The sequence below is a fragment of the Balaenoptera ricei genome, chromosome 9 (genome assembly GCF_028023285.1).
Source record: "Balaenoptera ricei isolate mBalRic1 chromosome 9, mBalRic1.hap2, whole genome shotgun sequence".
Lineage (NCBI taxonomy): Eukaryota > Metazoa > Chordata > Mammalia > Artiodactyla > Balaenopteridae > Balaenoptera > Balaenoptera ricei.
In genome coordinates this window covers 37,738,411-37,752,750 of record NC_082647.1, presented here as the reverse complement: position 1 = coordinate 37,752,750, position 14,340 = coordinate 37,738,411, and the positions used below count along the sequence as shown (strand labels likewise).

General features: G+C 36.3%; 1 protein-coding gene across 3 annotated transcripts in view; it reads left to right on the top strand.

The window, feature by feature from the left end:
* The window catches only part of ZNF277 (zinc finger protein 277), a 134,555-nt gene that overhangs the window by 54,904 nt on the left and 65,311 nt on the right, over positions 1 to 14,340 (top strand). For 2 of the 3 annotated variants that reach the window (XR_009504999.1, XM_059933586.1), the window contains exons 2-4: positions 3,927 to 4,128; positions 11,805 to 11,893; positions 12,161 to 12,243. Coding sequence is in view for 1 of the 3 variants with exons in the window: in XM_059933586.1 (XP_059789569.1) it covers positions 3,927 to 4,128; positions 11,805 to 11,893; positions 12,161 to 12,243 (374 nt within the window). In the remaining 2 variants the exon portion in view is untranslated. The remainder of the gene's footprint in view (positions 1 to 3,926; positions 4,129 to 11,804; positions 11,894 to 12,160; positions 12,244 to 14,340) is intronic. The other variant, XR_009505000.1, reaches the window with a different exon arrangement.

Genomic DNA, 14,340 nt, shown 5'->3' with positions numbered 1-14,340 from the left:
AGAGAAAGTTCTCCTAAAGACAGACAGCCACAGGTGTTTCCTAAAATAGAATTTACCTAGAAACTGAGTTAAAGGTGTAACTCTAGTTGTAAGTACCTCTGGTCCATTATTCATTCTTTTATTTCTTTGTTCAACAAACACTTATCAAATACAATCTATGTTTCAGGCACTGTATAATCTATACCAGAGACCTGAAAATAAGTAAGACTTAGTCCTTGACCTTGAGGAATTCACAGACTACCCTAGTGGCAGAGATATACATGAAAACAATTAATTACAACAGAGATATTTGTATTGTTGAGCATGGAGAGATGGAGTAGGTCAAGCCCACAAGCAGCCGTGGGGCGAGGGTCGGGGGACAGAGTGAGGGACAGCTGGCAAACACAAAGAATAGCACAGGTGCATCGCATGAGACACCAGTTACTGCTGCCTTTGTCCATAAGCCCTGTCAGGAATATCTAAATTCTGAGCAGATCACCTGAGCTATCTAAAACTTAACTCATTATCCATCCCTCTCAGAAAACAAAAATCCTGCTTGTCTACATGTATTCCTAGATTTGTGACTGGTACCCCCATTCATACGGTCTTTCCAGCCAGAAACCTGGGAGGCTTCCTCGTCTCCTTCTCCTTTACTCCCTGTGGCCAGCCATTAATCAGGAACTGTCAGTTTTATCTTTGTAGCCTCTTCTCTGTTCCTCTCTTCTAAGCACTGCTAACATTGCTGCCTCAGACAAGCTCTCAGACTTGGACATCTGCAGTAGTCTCCTAACTGGTCGGTCTCCCCATCTTTAGACTTGGTCTCTTTCCAATCCATTCTCCCCATATCAGTTTAAAACAGGAGAGACCCTTCTTCCTATAGGGAAAGGTCTAAACTCCTTAGAGTTAGGTATAGGTTGAGAGTGCAAATGCTTGAGCCGAACTGCTTGGATTCAAATCCTGACTCCACCACTTACTAGCTATCTGAAGGGCAAGTCACTTAGCCTTTCAGTGACTAAGTTTCCTCAACTGTAAAATAAAAGTAGAAATTGACTCTCTGTCATAGGATTACCGTAAGGGTTAATTGAATTAATACTGTACATGTAAAGTGCTTAACAATGCCTGGCACAAAGTAAACACAGTGATGGTGGGTACTCATGGTAGGATAATAATACACAGTATTTGTGCCAAGTAAATAAAGATGACCAGGACTCACCTTGTCTTCCAGAGACTAACGGTCTGAAGGTAAACAGATTACTTCTTATGATCAATGCTGTTATAAATTTGAACACAATGCTAAATGATTATGGAATCAGGAGAAAATTGTAGAATCTTGTAATCTAAAAATGTTTTTTTCTATTAAATTTTTTTATTTTATGGATGTATAGCAACTCAAGTTCCCAAATACAACTTAGTACCTCTCAAACCACAAGTTCCTCATACATGAAATCTGTAGATTCATGATTTTGCTCCTGTATACCCTTACAGTGACAGTAAGCAATTTGGTTCTAGTATGTGTGAACATTTAGGTCCCTTCTCTGAGGAATAATTTGAAAAAAGAGAAACTGGCGTTGAACAAACAAAAGGGAAGAGATATGAGCCACAGAAGAATAGTAGAGAGTTTGCAGTAAAGTCTCAGGAAAGAAGACAATGGTAGAATACCCAGTGGTTTTGAAGGATGTGGGCTACTGAGGTTTAAGAGTTGCTGGTGGAGGTGGTATGGGGGAGGCTGCAGGACATGGCAGAATGCATATAAATTTAGTATGACTTATAAGTACATATGAATTCAAAACAGCACTGAACATAGTTTAAACAAGAAACACAGTTGAGGAATTGCCTTTGGGGGTTGGAGGCAGAAAAATGTAGTGTTTGAATTTAGGCTCAAATTAGTAAGTTTAGGCCATTTACTAACACTGTGACTTGGGGAAATCATTTAACTTTTCTAAGTCTCAATTCTCATCTGGAAGATGGAGGTTGTAATAGTACTAATCGAATAAGGTAGGATTAATTGAGAAAGTGCCCTAAAACACTTTGCTGGTAATTTACAAATAGCAAACACCTAGTAAGGTTAGTTCTTGCTATTGGTGGTGATTATTAATGTAGTGTTTGCTTTCTTCAGTTAAGAAAAATGAATTTACAGATACCTCAGTCAAATTTGGGAAGAAGAATATAGTACAGTACTTGTTATTTCCTAGATGGCAGGTAATGTTACTAACATTTATTTAGAATATGCTGCCTTTTGTTTTCCTATTCTAGGGAACGTAAAATATTATTACAGAGTTTCATAAGTATTTCACTTACCTCTTTCCCCATCCTATTTTTCACATGCAGGTTTAAGTTCCTGCAGAACTTAACCTATAACTGAAAAATGTATCCTGCAACTAAAGAGCTATAGAATTCCAGAACTTCTTGATTTCACTACCTAATTTAATGAATATAATAATGGGTAACACACCAGTCTTACTAATAGTGCTTCTAAAGTGCTTAAATATTTTTAATATTCTCCCTATTGTCATGTGTACCCTGTTTTCTTCTTTCCTGGTATTTAATAATTTTAGGTAACTAAGATAAACAGTTTGATTTAGCATACTTTATTATGAGTGATGTATTAGAGGACATCCCTTATAGGACACCTTCCCTCTCCAGCTCACTTAGGTGACTGCTGTATCCCCATGCTCCCATAAATCCTATACATTCTCTCTCTCTCTTTATCCTTTTAACTTATCTGTACCTTCAAACAAATTTCAAGCACTTAGGCCTTGATGGTAAGAATAGTGTCATGCAAAGTCAAGCAGGAAAAACTTCAGTAGATACTCAGCTAATTTTTGTTAAGTGAGTGAATGAATGCTGCCCTCTTACATCATTTATCCAGTTCTTAGGCCATTGTCAGCAGTGTACCAGTAACTGATTCAATTAATTATTCAATTAAGAAGGCCTTTAGAAATAGGTAAAGTAAAATAAAAATAAGAAATAAAATTTAACAGTAGAATTAATAGTAACCTAATTCCAAAGACTGCTGTCTGTGAAATAGCTGCCTTTCTTTCCAAAGAAGGTCTCCTGCCCTTCCTCAGATGCCAAATGCCTTATGCTAGTTACCTTGTTGCTGACTACTCAGTAGCCTGCATAAGGTGACAGGTCCAGCCTTCCACCTAGAAGACTGAAGAGGACTCCTGACACAACTGGCTATAGTTTGAGGCCCTGAATTCAGAGCTGTAGACCTTACATACTTCAACTCTTAAGGATACTACAGGTGATGTTAGGAAAAGGAATAGTGTAGACAAGAAAAATGTTTATCATGTATGTCTAGTTATTGAGCATTCATCTCTTTGTTTGCAAGAACTTGAATTATGATACATAATTATATAATCAAATGATAGATATAAATCAACATCAAAAATTGCCACCTGGGCCACCCAGCACATGCTGTGTTAACCCAATATGAGACTTATCTTCTTCGCACACGACAAATAATCAGAAACGGGAAAGAGTTTGCAAGTGTAACAGGAAGCAGCTTAAAAGATTGTTCTGGCATCACCTGTAACCTCAATATATACCATTTGCCTCCCAGCATGATGACTTTCAGCCATAGGTCACAAATGGGCCTTAGAACCTTAACCCAGTGTGTTGCAGCCTTCCCCCTCAAGTACCCCTAGATTTTCTGCCATTGGCCGGTATCCAAGAAGAAGGCTTGAACAGCTGTCCTGACAAGTGGGTTTTCCCAATTCAAGCTGGCAAATGGGGAGTTTGAGCTGCTTTGTTATACTCCCTGCCTCTGGGTTAAAGCTATTTAAAACAGTAATAAAGTATCCTGCTCTCGGGTACTGTGTATTTTCTTTTTTGGAATTATGTAAATATCTTTAGGATCCTTTTAATGCAGGAGGTGAGAAATCATCCTTCTAAAGAGAGTTGATTTCAGCTTTTTTTTTTCTTTTTCTTTTTGTCTCTCCCAGACAGTAAGGATTGTATCCTGGAGCCGCTTTCCCTGCCAGAAAGTCCAGGTGGCACCACCAGTTTAGAAGGTTCTCCATCTGTGCCTTGTATTTTCTGTGAAGAACATTTTCTTATAGATGAACAAGACAAACTTCTGAAGCACATGATCATTGAACATAAGACTGTCATAGCTGATGTTAAGTTGGTTGCTGATTTCCAAAGGTAAATTTTGTTTTTATCCATAAAAGAATTGTTTATTATTTCTTAAAGGAAAGGCATAACGTATATAAAATTATTCCTATAGAAATATGAAAATTCATATTATCCGGTTTCATCTTAGTCTTTTTTAAGCTTTGTACTTATTTGCCTTCTTGAGTGTGTAAGTTATGTTTGAAAATGTCACATACCTTTGCATGTCCTACAAATTCAGGAAGCAGACCAACTTTCCAAAGAGTCAATAATATTCCCTTTACCACATTCCATGAAATTTTGGACATTGTTGATCTCTATCAGATTGATGTTCTTTTCATGTTTCAGGACATATGCATTCTCCAACTAAGTGAGTTCTTCCAGAAAGGTGAGAATAGACTTGGTAAAAGGCCACCCAAAGGGCAGTTTTGGGGGAAAGAGATACTTGGAGCCTTTTAAGCCAAAAGCTTATCATCCAAACAACTGTCAGCTTAAATGCTGTGATATGGTTGAAAACCAGGAAAATATTGAGTCTTTCGACAAGCCAGAGGGCTATAAGAGTAGACAGCAATTAAGGTCAGTGACTGAGGTACTTAGAGAAAGAGGATGAAGAGTAGATAGAGGTGAGTAGTTGAGGAACTGCCAACATTGGGCATGTGTGAAATGTAGGAACCTGACCTATACAGCCAGGGCCCAAAGTGAGCTAATTATAGTCACTAATTCTAGACTAATTCTTGGTAGTGATTGTCTAAGAGAAGTGCCTTCTCTTAAGCAGGTATAGTGGAGTAGTTATGTACAGGTCATTATTAGTTGAAATTTGGAATCATTTTCCATATAAACAATATCAGTGTAGTTAACTGGCTTTGTATAGTTACTGAAAGCACATATTTTGGTATATCTGGTAGGGTCCCATTTTGAGATGTTCTGCATTGATTTCCCTACAAAACGTTAGAGTAACCCAGATATTATAATATCCCTGCATCTAAACTCTGTATCTCCCAGACCACATTATTCTTAGCAAGCAACTTCTGTCTTAGGATGGGTTTTGTAAGCAGCAAGCTGTATTATTAAGAGTGGACTGTGAAACCTGGAAGGCCTAGGATTAAATGCAGACTCGGTGACTTTCTTATTACCACATGGCTTCCAGCAAGCTACTTACCACTCTAAGCATCAGCTTTCTCATCTATAGAATGGGGGTAACACCAGCCCTCATAATATTATTGAGCATTATATAAAACAGGGCATGTATAGCACCAGTGTCTGAGATATATTTTATACCCAATAAATGGTAGCCAAATTTTTAATTATATTTTGATTACAAAAGATATATTTGAAGTCTTAGCTTCCTGCAACTGTAACTTAAGATTTCAATAGGCATTTATGCTGGTCTGAAGACCTAATTATCGTTTGTAAAATTTGTTTTGAGAAATTTTCATTTAAGGTTCTAAGTACTCTAAACTTCTAGAAAGGCAGTTTGTTTTTAAGGACAAATAGCCACAGTGCTCAGAGGGGTAATATTAGCTATTCTCTAGCCCTTCTTGTCCTTCTCAGATGCATAGCACCAATAATGAATGTCTGCTGTGTGCCTTCTGTGTTATGGCCCCTTACATCCACTCAGCATTGCTACTTGTGAGTAGACTTTGGGGCTGTATGGTTAGGGGGCAGAGACAGAATAGGGAAGGAGAGTTATATGAACAATATATGCCACCAACTACTGAAATAAACTAATTCTTACATGCTTTCAGAGGAAACATTCTGTGCTTCTCATTCTCATTCATTATTCTTTATTTTCAATTAAAATTTGTATATGTGTATATATGTATATACACATGTGTGTGTTTTGGGAATATTCTGGGAGTTTTATATGATACCTAGTTAGAGGTGGTCAGATCTGTCGATTTTGTTTTAGACGCTTCTTAGGCTAGAGAGCTTTGAATTCTTTTCTTATTCAAATAACCATTGACAGGACTATCAAATGAGTTATTCTTTTATAAATTTTGTATCACTTGGCTTTTCTTTGATGTAAAACTTTTTTTTTTTTTTTTACTCTTTTTTACCACATAAATGCAAATTCTCCCTCAGGAATTGCAGAAAAATATGATGATCAACCAGTGATAATTGAGTAATGTTAAGATTTTCTTTCTCTTCTTCTAAAATCTGTGAGAAATGTGAATCAGTTCGTATTTTATCCTTTGTACTTATGTATGATGGCTAAGTGGCTATATTTGTACTAATCAATCTCTCTTTTATCATTGTTGTCAATCTCATCTGTATGTGGGCAGGAAAATCAAATTATTTACTAGGTCTCAGGGCTTAGGAGTTAATAATTAAATATTGAGATCAATCACACTATAAATGTAGTTATGTAATACAATGGATGCTTTAATTAAAAAGAAAAAGATGCATGTCTGATATAAGTGCTTTCTAAGTAAAGTGTGTAGTTAACATGTACTTTAAATTTGGAAACCTAGATTTTCCTTGTCAACTCTCCTCCTAATTAAATAAAAGTTTCACCCTCAGGAAGTAAAAATGTGATTAATTCACACTGACCAGGAATGGATATGACTAAACTTTGTTGTTTTTAAATACCATTTAATATATTAACAATGTTGTGATTAACAATGTTGTGTTAGTTTCAGGTGTACAGCAAAGAGATTCAGTTATACATATACAAGTATGTATTCTTTTTCAAATTCTTTTCCCATTTAGGTTCCACAAGGACCTACTGTATATAGCACAGGGAACTCTGCTCAATATTATGTAACAACCTATGTGACTTTTTCTTAGCAGTTATTGGAGGGAGGGAGGGATAGTGAGAGGTTCAATTGGCATGAGTTAATTCACTCAGAACTTCTCTATAGGTTGAACAATTCTTATATATATATAAAACTTCTCAGAGAGGAGTTGTTGCTTCTGAGTACAATAAATAATAAAGACGATAAATAATAGATAAGAGATGGGCTTACCTTGTCCTTTGTAAGAAATAAGCTCTAAAGTTTCCATTTAAATATATTTAACATTTTCTTTATTGGAACAAAGTAACAGTAAAATTTTCTCAGAGCAAATAAAACAAAAACAAAAGTAAAAGTCTCTCCTTTGAGCCGTTTATTAACATAGTTATTTATACTGAGCTACTCTCTAGCTTTATTCAGTAGATAAAATTTTTCCAGAAGAAAAATGTTAACTCCTTAATTCTTGCCCCTTTCTATATTAGAGTCCACTCATTCAGTGCTACTTAATTAACGACTATATCTCAAATCTTTGTGCTTCTGTCAATAAGCACACCAGTTACAATGGGGAGCTGGGCAGGCAAGATGATATTACTACGAGGATTTCTTGTGAGATGTGATTAAAGTTCTTTTACAAGAAAGTATTTGCTGATGACCTAATAATTACTTTTATGGCTTTTTAATAAAATATGAAATGCTGTGATAACTGTCCTCCAAATAAAGGGTTCATACCACATATTATTTCTTGGCTTCCTTTATATATTGAGTGGTTGCTTTAAACAAACTAAAGAAGTAGGAAAAAATGAGGAAGTACTAAATGATTTCTTAACATGGAACAATAAATTTCAGTGGGTGGGAAAAAATGCCACCAGTGTATGTATTGAACATCTGCTATCTTTAAGACATCTCTCAATTGAATACAATTTATCTGAATGCTTTTACCAACCACAGGGAAATGGATATATTGATACCTCTTAATTTTAATTATAAACTAAAAAAGTACTATTATGTGATAACTAGGATACATCTTAAATTTAGACTTAGGTCAAAAGTTTGTTGCAATTCAGATCTATTTATATAGTATACCACAATAAGGTATGATACATAATTGTATATATTTAAGTTATATGGTAGTTTATGGTTGTATTTTGCTTTTGTAACATGATTCTTTTTCCTTTTGATGTTATTGTCACCCAGCCTTTGGTCAGGAGGAGACCACTCAGTTGACACCTTTGTGCCTATTGGACTGGCCTATTACCTGCTTTATCCTTCTTCCCCCAGAAGCTACCTAACAACATCTCAGAGATGCTCTTAGAGATGGTATCTGAAAAACATCCTTTCCAGAATTCATGACCACTTGTTCATGGAGCAATAAAATAGCTTTTAACCAATGTAAAGACTACCAGACATGAGCATATAACAGTATCTTCTCTCTCTTCATCCCATTGGAAGCCTTAACTATTTGAGGAGGGTAACTGAGGTTCTGTCAGACAGAATCTCCCCATGATTTTAAGTCAGCCGATGTTAGTAATCACTTCCCTTGTGCCTACCACACTGAGGTAAACTGTGGTACAAAACAAATACGTGATGTGAACCTTCTCTTCAAAGATCAAGGAGAATAGGACCCAACATGGAAGTCCTTAGAGACTAAGAGCCATTGACTTTTGGAATCAGGACATCAGAGGAATCAGTGCCTCTGTAGGCACTGTACCTTTTGCCTAGTCAAGCAGTTCCAATTCAACAGCCCCAAACAGCTGGTGTCAACTTTCAATACTTGGGCAGGAAGTTAGGAGCAGTTCAGACCAAGAGCTGCTTTTAGGTAATATGCTTTTCAGAAAGGGAAGACCTTCCCTCTCCCTTCAGACTTCATGTCTGTACTTCAGTTTTGCCATGTCAAAAAGCATTCTCCTTGGTCTCTAAGGAGGAAAATTCTTCAAGTATCCATTTCAACTGTAATTCTAGAGGCTTTCTCCTGTTTCTGCCTTTTTCTGAAATTCTTGTGTAGATTGGTCCTCACGTGACACGAGAAGCATTGTGTTGTAGAAGACTTGAGTTTGGATTTGGAGACAACAGATCCCAATTCTCATCCCAATTCTAACATTCTAATTTTGTGACCTTGGGCAGGTAGGGTCTCAGTAATGGTAGCTGCTAATGATTGATATCCTTATGACCATCATCATCATCATCACTCTTCCCCACCTCAGCCACTTGTGTGTGCCCTCTGACACTACTAGTATAACTATTTTAACTTGCTCATTAAATGTTTGATGAAACATTATCATTGTTGTTTTTGTTGTTGTTTTAGATACCAATATTTCTCTGGAATAAACAAATTCTTTACTACTTTAATCTTATCTAAATATGTTACTTTTTCTTATAATAATAACTTTCATTTATTAAACACCCAGCATGGTGGACACAACTTTACATGTGTTATCCTGTTTAATTATCAACAATCCATTTTGCAAATGAGTAAGCTGAGTGTCAGAAAGGTTAAAAAATCTTTTAATTCAGGTTCATATCTCTGAATGCAAAGTCCCTGCTCCTGTCTTCCCTGTTGCCTGCAGGGCTGGTGGAGTCAGTTAACAAAACGTCAACCACAATGGTTGGACCATAGTCTTAATTTAAAAAGCACAACTACTTCTAGCTCAAGATCTGTGCAGATAAGAGACTCTTATTGTGTTGACTCTGTTACAGAATTAGTCAATGACAATTCAAAGGACAGTCTGGTCACTTGTATCTGCTCTTACCTGGTCATCTGCTTCATGTAGTTATCACTTTTAACGAACTGTAGGCTCATAGTGGAAATAATATTATAAAGGGCTGACAACAACTATTCTCTTTTCTCCAGAGGGTGTCACCCACACAGCCTTCAGTGGAGTAGTAATCAAGAGTGATGAACCTCTCCTTGGTGTATTCTAGTGGTAGCCATGAGGAAACTCCAGATAAAACTTGACTCCCTTTTCTTTCTCTTTCTGCTGGAGGGGAAAGAAAAGCAACTAGTGGGAATGGAAAAGAGCAGAATAAGAGTAACTGTGTAAGATAACTGGGGAGTGGAGGGTGCTGAAGCTGGCCAGGATGGCAAAGGGAATAACGTGTCAGCCTTTTGTAGGTGCTTTTCCTCTTTTTGTGTACTCTGATGGACCTGAAATGCCTTCTGCTCTGACACTTCTAATGTGGGAGCCAGGGAGCTAGACATAGGGTCATGGTTCATCATTTATAGTATTTATGGTTTGAGGCTGAGCTGGAGCCTAAGAGACATCATTTTCAGATCTCTTAAAATAAGGTCTAGCACTGTTTTATAAGGAAGGAGTTCTACCCCTTCTTACCCATCCAGGTTGACAGCATGGTTATACATGAGAAGGAAGAACTAAAGCATGTGGTTCTATTGTTATACATTATTCTTTCACTTCTTTTTTTTTGTAAATTTATTTATTTTTATTTTTATTTATTTTTGGTTGCATTGGGTCTTTGCTGCTGCACGCGGGCTTTCTCTAGTTGCGGCAAGTGGGGGCTACTCTTGGTTGCGGTGCGCGGGCTTCTCATTGCAGTGGCTTCTCTTTTTGCGGAGCACGGGCTCTAGGCGCATGGGCTTCAGTAGTTGTCGCACGCGGGCTCAGTAGTAGTGGCACACGGGCTTAGTTGCTCCGCAGCATGTGGGATCTTCCCAGACCAGGGCTTGAACCCGTGTCCCCTGCATTGGCAGGCGGATTCTTTACCACTGCACCACCAGGGAAGCCCATCTTTTACTTCTTTTACTTATATATTCTATATTCAGTGTTGTCATCCATTTATATTTTATATTAGCTCATGTCACGTTTTTCTCTTTCTCTCAGACCTCTCTCCCGGCACATTTTTTTTTCCTAATGTATAATGAATGCCCTTTCTATAGAGCACCATGGGTTGGGAAATTAAGAAAAAGGGAGAATAAAAAGGAGTCAAAATACTGGGAGCTGGAGGCTACTTAGAGAATCTTACAGGAATCTTCAAACTCTCTTCTACCTCTTTAAAACATTTAGTGTGGACCTGCTATGTGCAGAACACAGGTGCTATATCAAGCCATTTAAATATACTCTTTCTGTGTGCTTTGTCTGTTTAACTAAGTTCCATCTCTTGTGCAGGTTTTGGTCCTTTGTTGTAAGTTTCCTTTTTTATCCATCAACATGTAGCCTGATAAATTGTCAACTATAGCGTCAACCTTTCCATTTCCTTTTTCCCCCTTGAAGCAGATCACATTCTCTTCTTCTGCTTCTTCTTTGATAAATGAGATTGTAATTGTCAATATAAATCTTGTTAGATAAATGGAAAGATGAAAAGCTTGTTGAATCCTGTCATCTTACTCCCTCTTTCATCAAATAATGCAGGTCTGGGTGTTATGCTTTGCTTTTACATTTAGCCAGTATCCTTCTTCTAACTCAGCTCATTAGATACAGGAATTGCAAGCTTGGCTGTTTTTCTAAAAGCTAAATTTCAGATACAGTGTGGACGTATGGAATTGTTCTATCTTGTTATATAGATATTGAATTTAGACTGACTTCTCATTGCATTATCATGATCTGTTCTTTTGATGTATAAGATAACCACCTAACTTTCAATTTATTGGAAAATGTGTGATAAAGCCTGTTTAATCATTGTTGCATTTTAAATTCATATAAACTTAGATGTGATTTCAAAAAGACTTCATTATCACATAAAAATAATTCATTTTAATTTTCCCATATGTCTGTTTATTGAATTTGGGGATGGTAAAATTTAATCATTTTCATGCCTTTACAGGGTATTGTCATTTCATTAAATATTTATTTCGTATTTCTACAATGCTCTACTGTCTTTCTATTTACAAATTTTCTAGCTAGCAGTTTTCAGTCAACATTTGATTTATTGCTTTAGGGTAATTAAATGTTCTTATAAAATCCTATCATTCTAAAGTAAGTAGTGTATTGAGTCTTCTCACCATTCTTTCTTTTTGATTGTTCTAAGGTACATTTCATATTGGAGGAAAAGGTTCACTGAACAGCCCATTACAGATTTTTGTAGTGTGATAAGAATCAATTCCACAGCTCCATTTGGTAAGTGTACATCTTGACTACCATCTTTTCCCTGCAATCCAAAAATTCAAAGGAATAATCTTTCTTAAATTATAATTCTCTAAAATAATAGCTAAAATTAAATTGCTCTGTTCATGTTGTATAACTTCAGTAAAGCTAAAACAGAACTATATACCAGAAGAGAGATCATCATAGATATAGATAGATATATTTCTCTTAAGAAAGATAAATTTTTTTTGAAAAAGTGATAAATATCATTTCTTATTTATTTTCCTGATCTCTCAACAGAAGAACAAGACAATTATTTTTTACTGTGTGATGTTTTACCAGAAGATAGAATACTTAGAGAAGAACTTCAGAAGCAGAGACTGGTAAGAGTTATTTTAAAGAATGAGCAGTGTGTTGGAAACACATACAAAATCATTTTTGTTATTGCCCTTTTTTGTTTGTTTTTATTCTGGAAACTTTCAAACATACACAGAAGAGGAGATAATACATAAAGATCTTAAAACAGAAAAGGTAGACACTTGATTGAAGATTAAAGCATTTCATGTTAAAAATGCAGAGAGAATTTTTGGCTTTGTTTTGCTTCCTGGATTATCTCTAAAATAACAACAGAGCTTACACATTTTAGTGTAATTTTAGCTGCCTGACACATGCTAGGGTTCAGCAATCGTGGAAGAATGCCCTCAGCTAAAATTGAGTTGAATTGATTAACTTTTTTTCTCCCTCTGGAATGTGCTATGCACTAGCACTTCTTTTGTTCCCCTTTATGAATTAAGCATATAGTTTGATCGTAATAGTCTTTCTCATTTTCAGCCTTAACGATAAGGATGCTGATTTGAAAATCTCAGCATCTTTAGTCTTTTAAAAAGATAACAGCATACACAGGTGTGAAAATTTTCATTTTTAGAAGTTGAACAGAAATTGGTTAGGTTTTTGAAGTTACTAATTTTATTTAAAAGTATCCAGTTTTCCATTATTTGTCACTAAATCTCAACTATTACTTGAAAATGACTTGCTCTTCCTTTAGTGGTTACTTATAAGTGTTCCCTGTATCTTTGGACTTGGCTAGATATATTGTGAAAGAAAGCTATGATTTCAGTGTTTCTGCTAAATCCTCAAGAGAGCTAGGAGGAAAATAAATCCTGTCTACCAAAGTCATAAGATTTGAGAAAGTCCTCTGAAGTACATTATATTATGTAAACATGAGATGATGTTGTTGGATACTGATTTATGTAAGAAAAAGTATGCTTTTCCTATAGCAACAAACCCAGTGAAGAAACAGGACTTCCTGAGTTTCTCTTCTTTCCCTATTGTAATATCTAAGAAATCTGCAGAATAAGGATAAATTGACTGTAAAATTTTATGGATTTTGTTTGGTATTCATAATGTTTTATTTCCATGAGTTTTTTCACTCTTACTCACAGTGGTCTTAATCAAAAATGATCAAACTGACATAATCCTAGTACCCCTATGTATTTCTTTATAAGAACTCAAACTGTAATACAGCAGCCATTACTGTTACTCAATACACAGAATCTTTATTGTATGTCTGTAGACAGACTCAAGTCCCTAGAAATAGGTACATCTATAAAACTTAGATAACCTTTTAAGATTCTGAAACCAACTCCAACATGTGGGTTCTTTCCCCACACCACCATGCAATTCTCTGACACCAGCTGCATGTTCTACAGTTCAACACAGTCCTGACACTGTCTACTCAAAGATAGCATCAGATCCCACAGGTTAAGGGCTCAGTCCCACAAGACTGCCATCCACTTCATATACCAATCGCAAATCCAGGTTGTCACCTGTACTTCCGACCAACTGGCTGTGGACCCCTATAAAGGGGTTCTCATGACCCTCCTTCCTTAGGTTTGATTAATTTGCTAGAGTGGTTCACAGAACTCAGGAAACTAGTTTACTCACTAGGTTACTGGTTTATTACAAAGGATATTAATGAATGTGAATCAACAGCCAGATGAAAAAATAAATAGGGTGAGATCCTGAACAAAGAAGCTCTGTCCCCATGGAATTTGAGGCCCACAGGGCAGCATGTAGATAAAGTTCAGAGAACTTCATCAACCTGGAAACTCTCGGAACCATGTCCTTTTGGGTTTTTATGGAAACCTCATTACTTAGGCATGATTGATTATTAAATCGTTGACCATTGAGGGGAATGAAAGTTCCAACCCTCAAAATGACATGGTTGGCCCTCATCCTTAGGTTACCTAGTACTCTCCAAAAATCAGCTCGTTAACATAACAGGAAACACATTTATAGCTCTCAACACTTAGTAATTCCCTGGATCTTAGGAGCTAAGTGCCAGGAATGGGGGCTAAAGCCAAATATACATTTCTTATGGCAGATCACAACATCCCATCTTTTTACCAACTTTATACTTTGTCAAAGTAGTAGATTTGATGAAAGTGAGTGTTATGGCAGCTTAAAAGAAACAAAATATG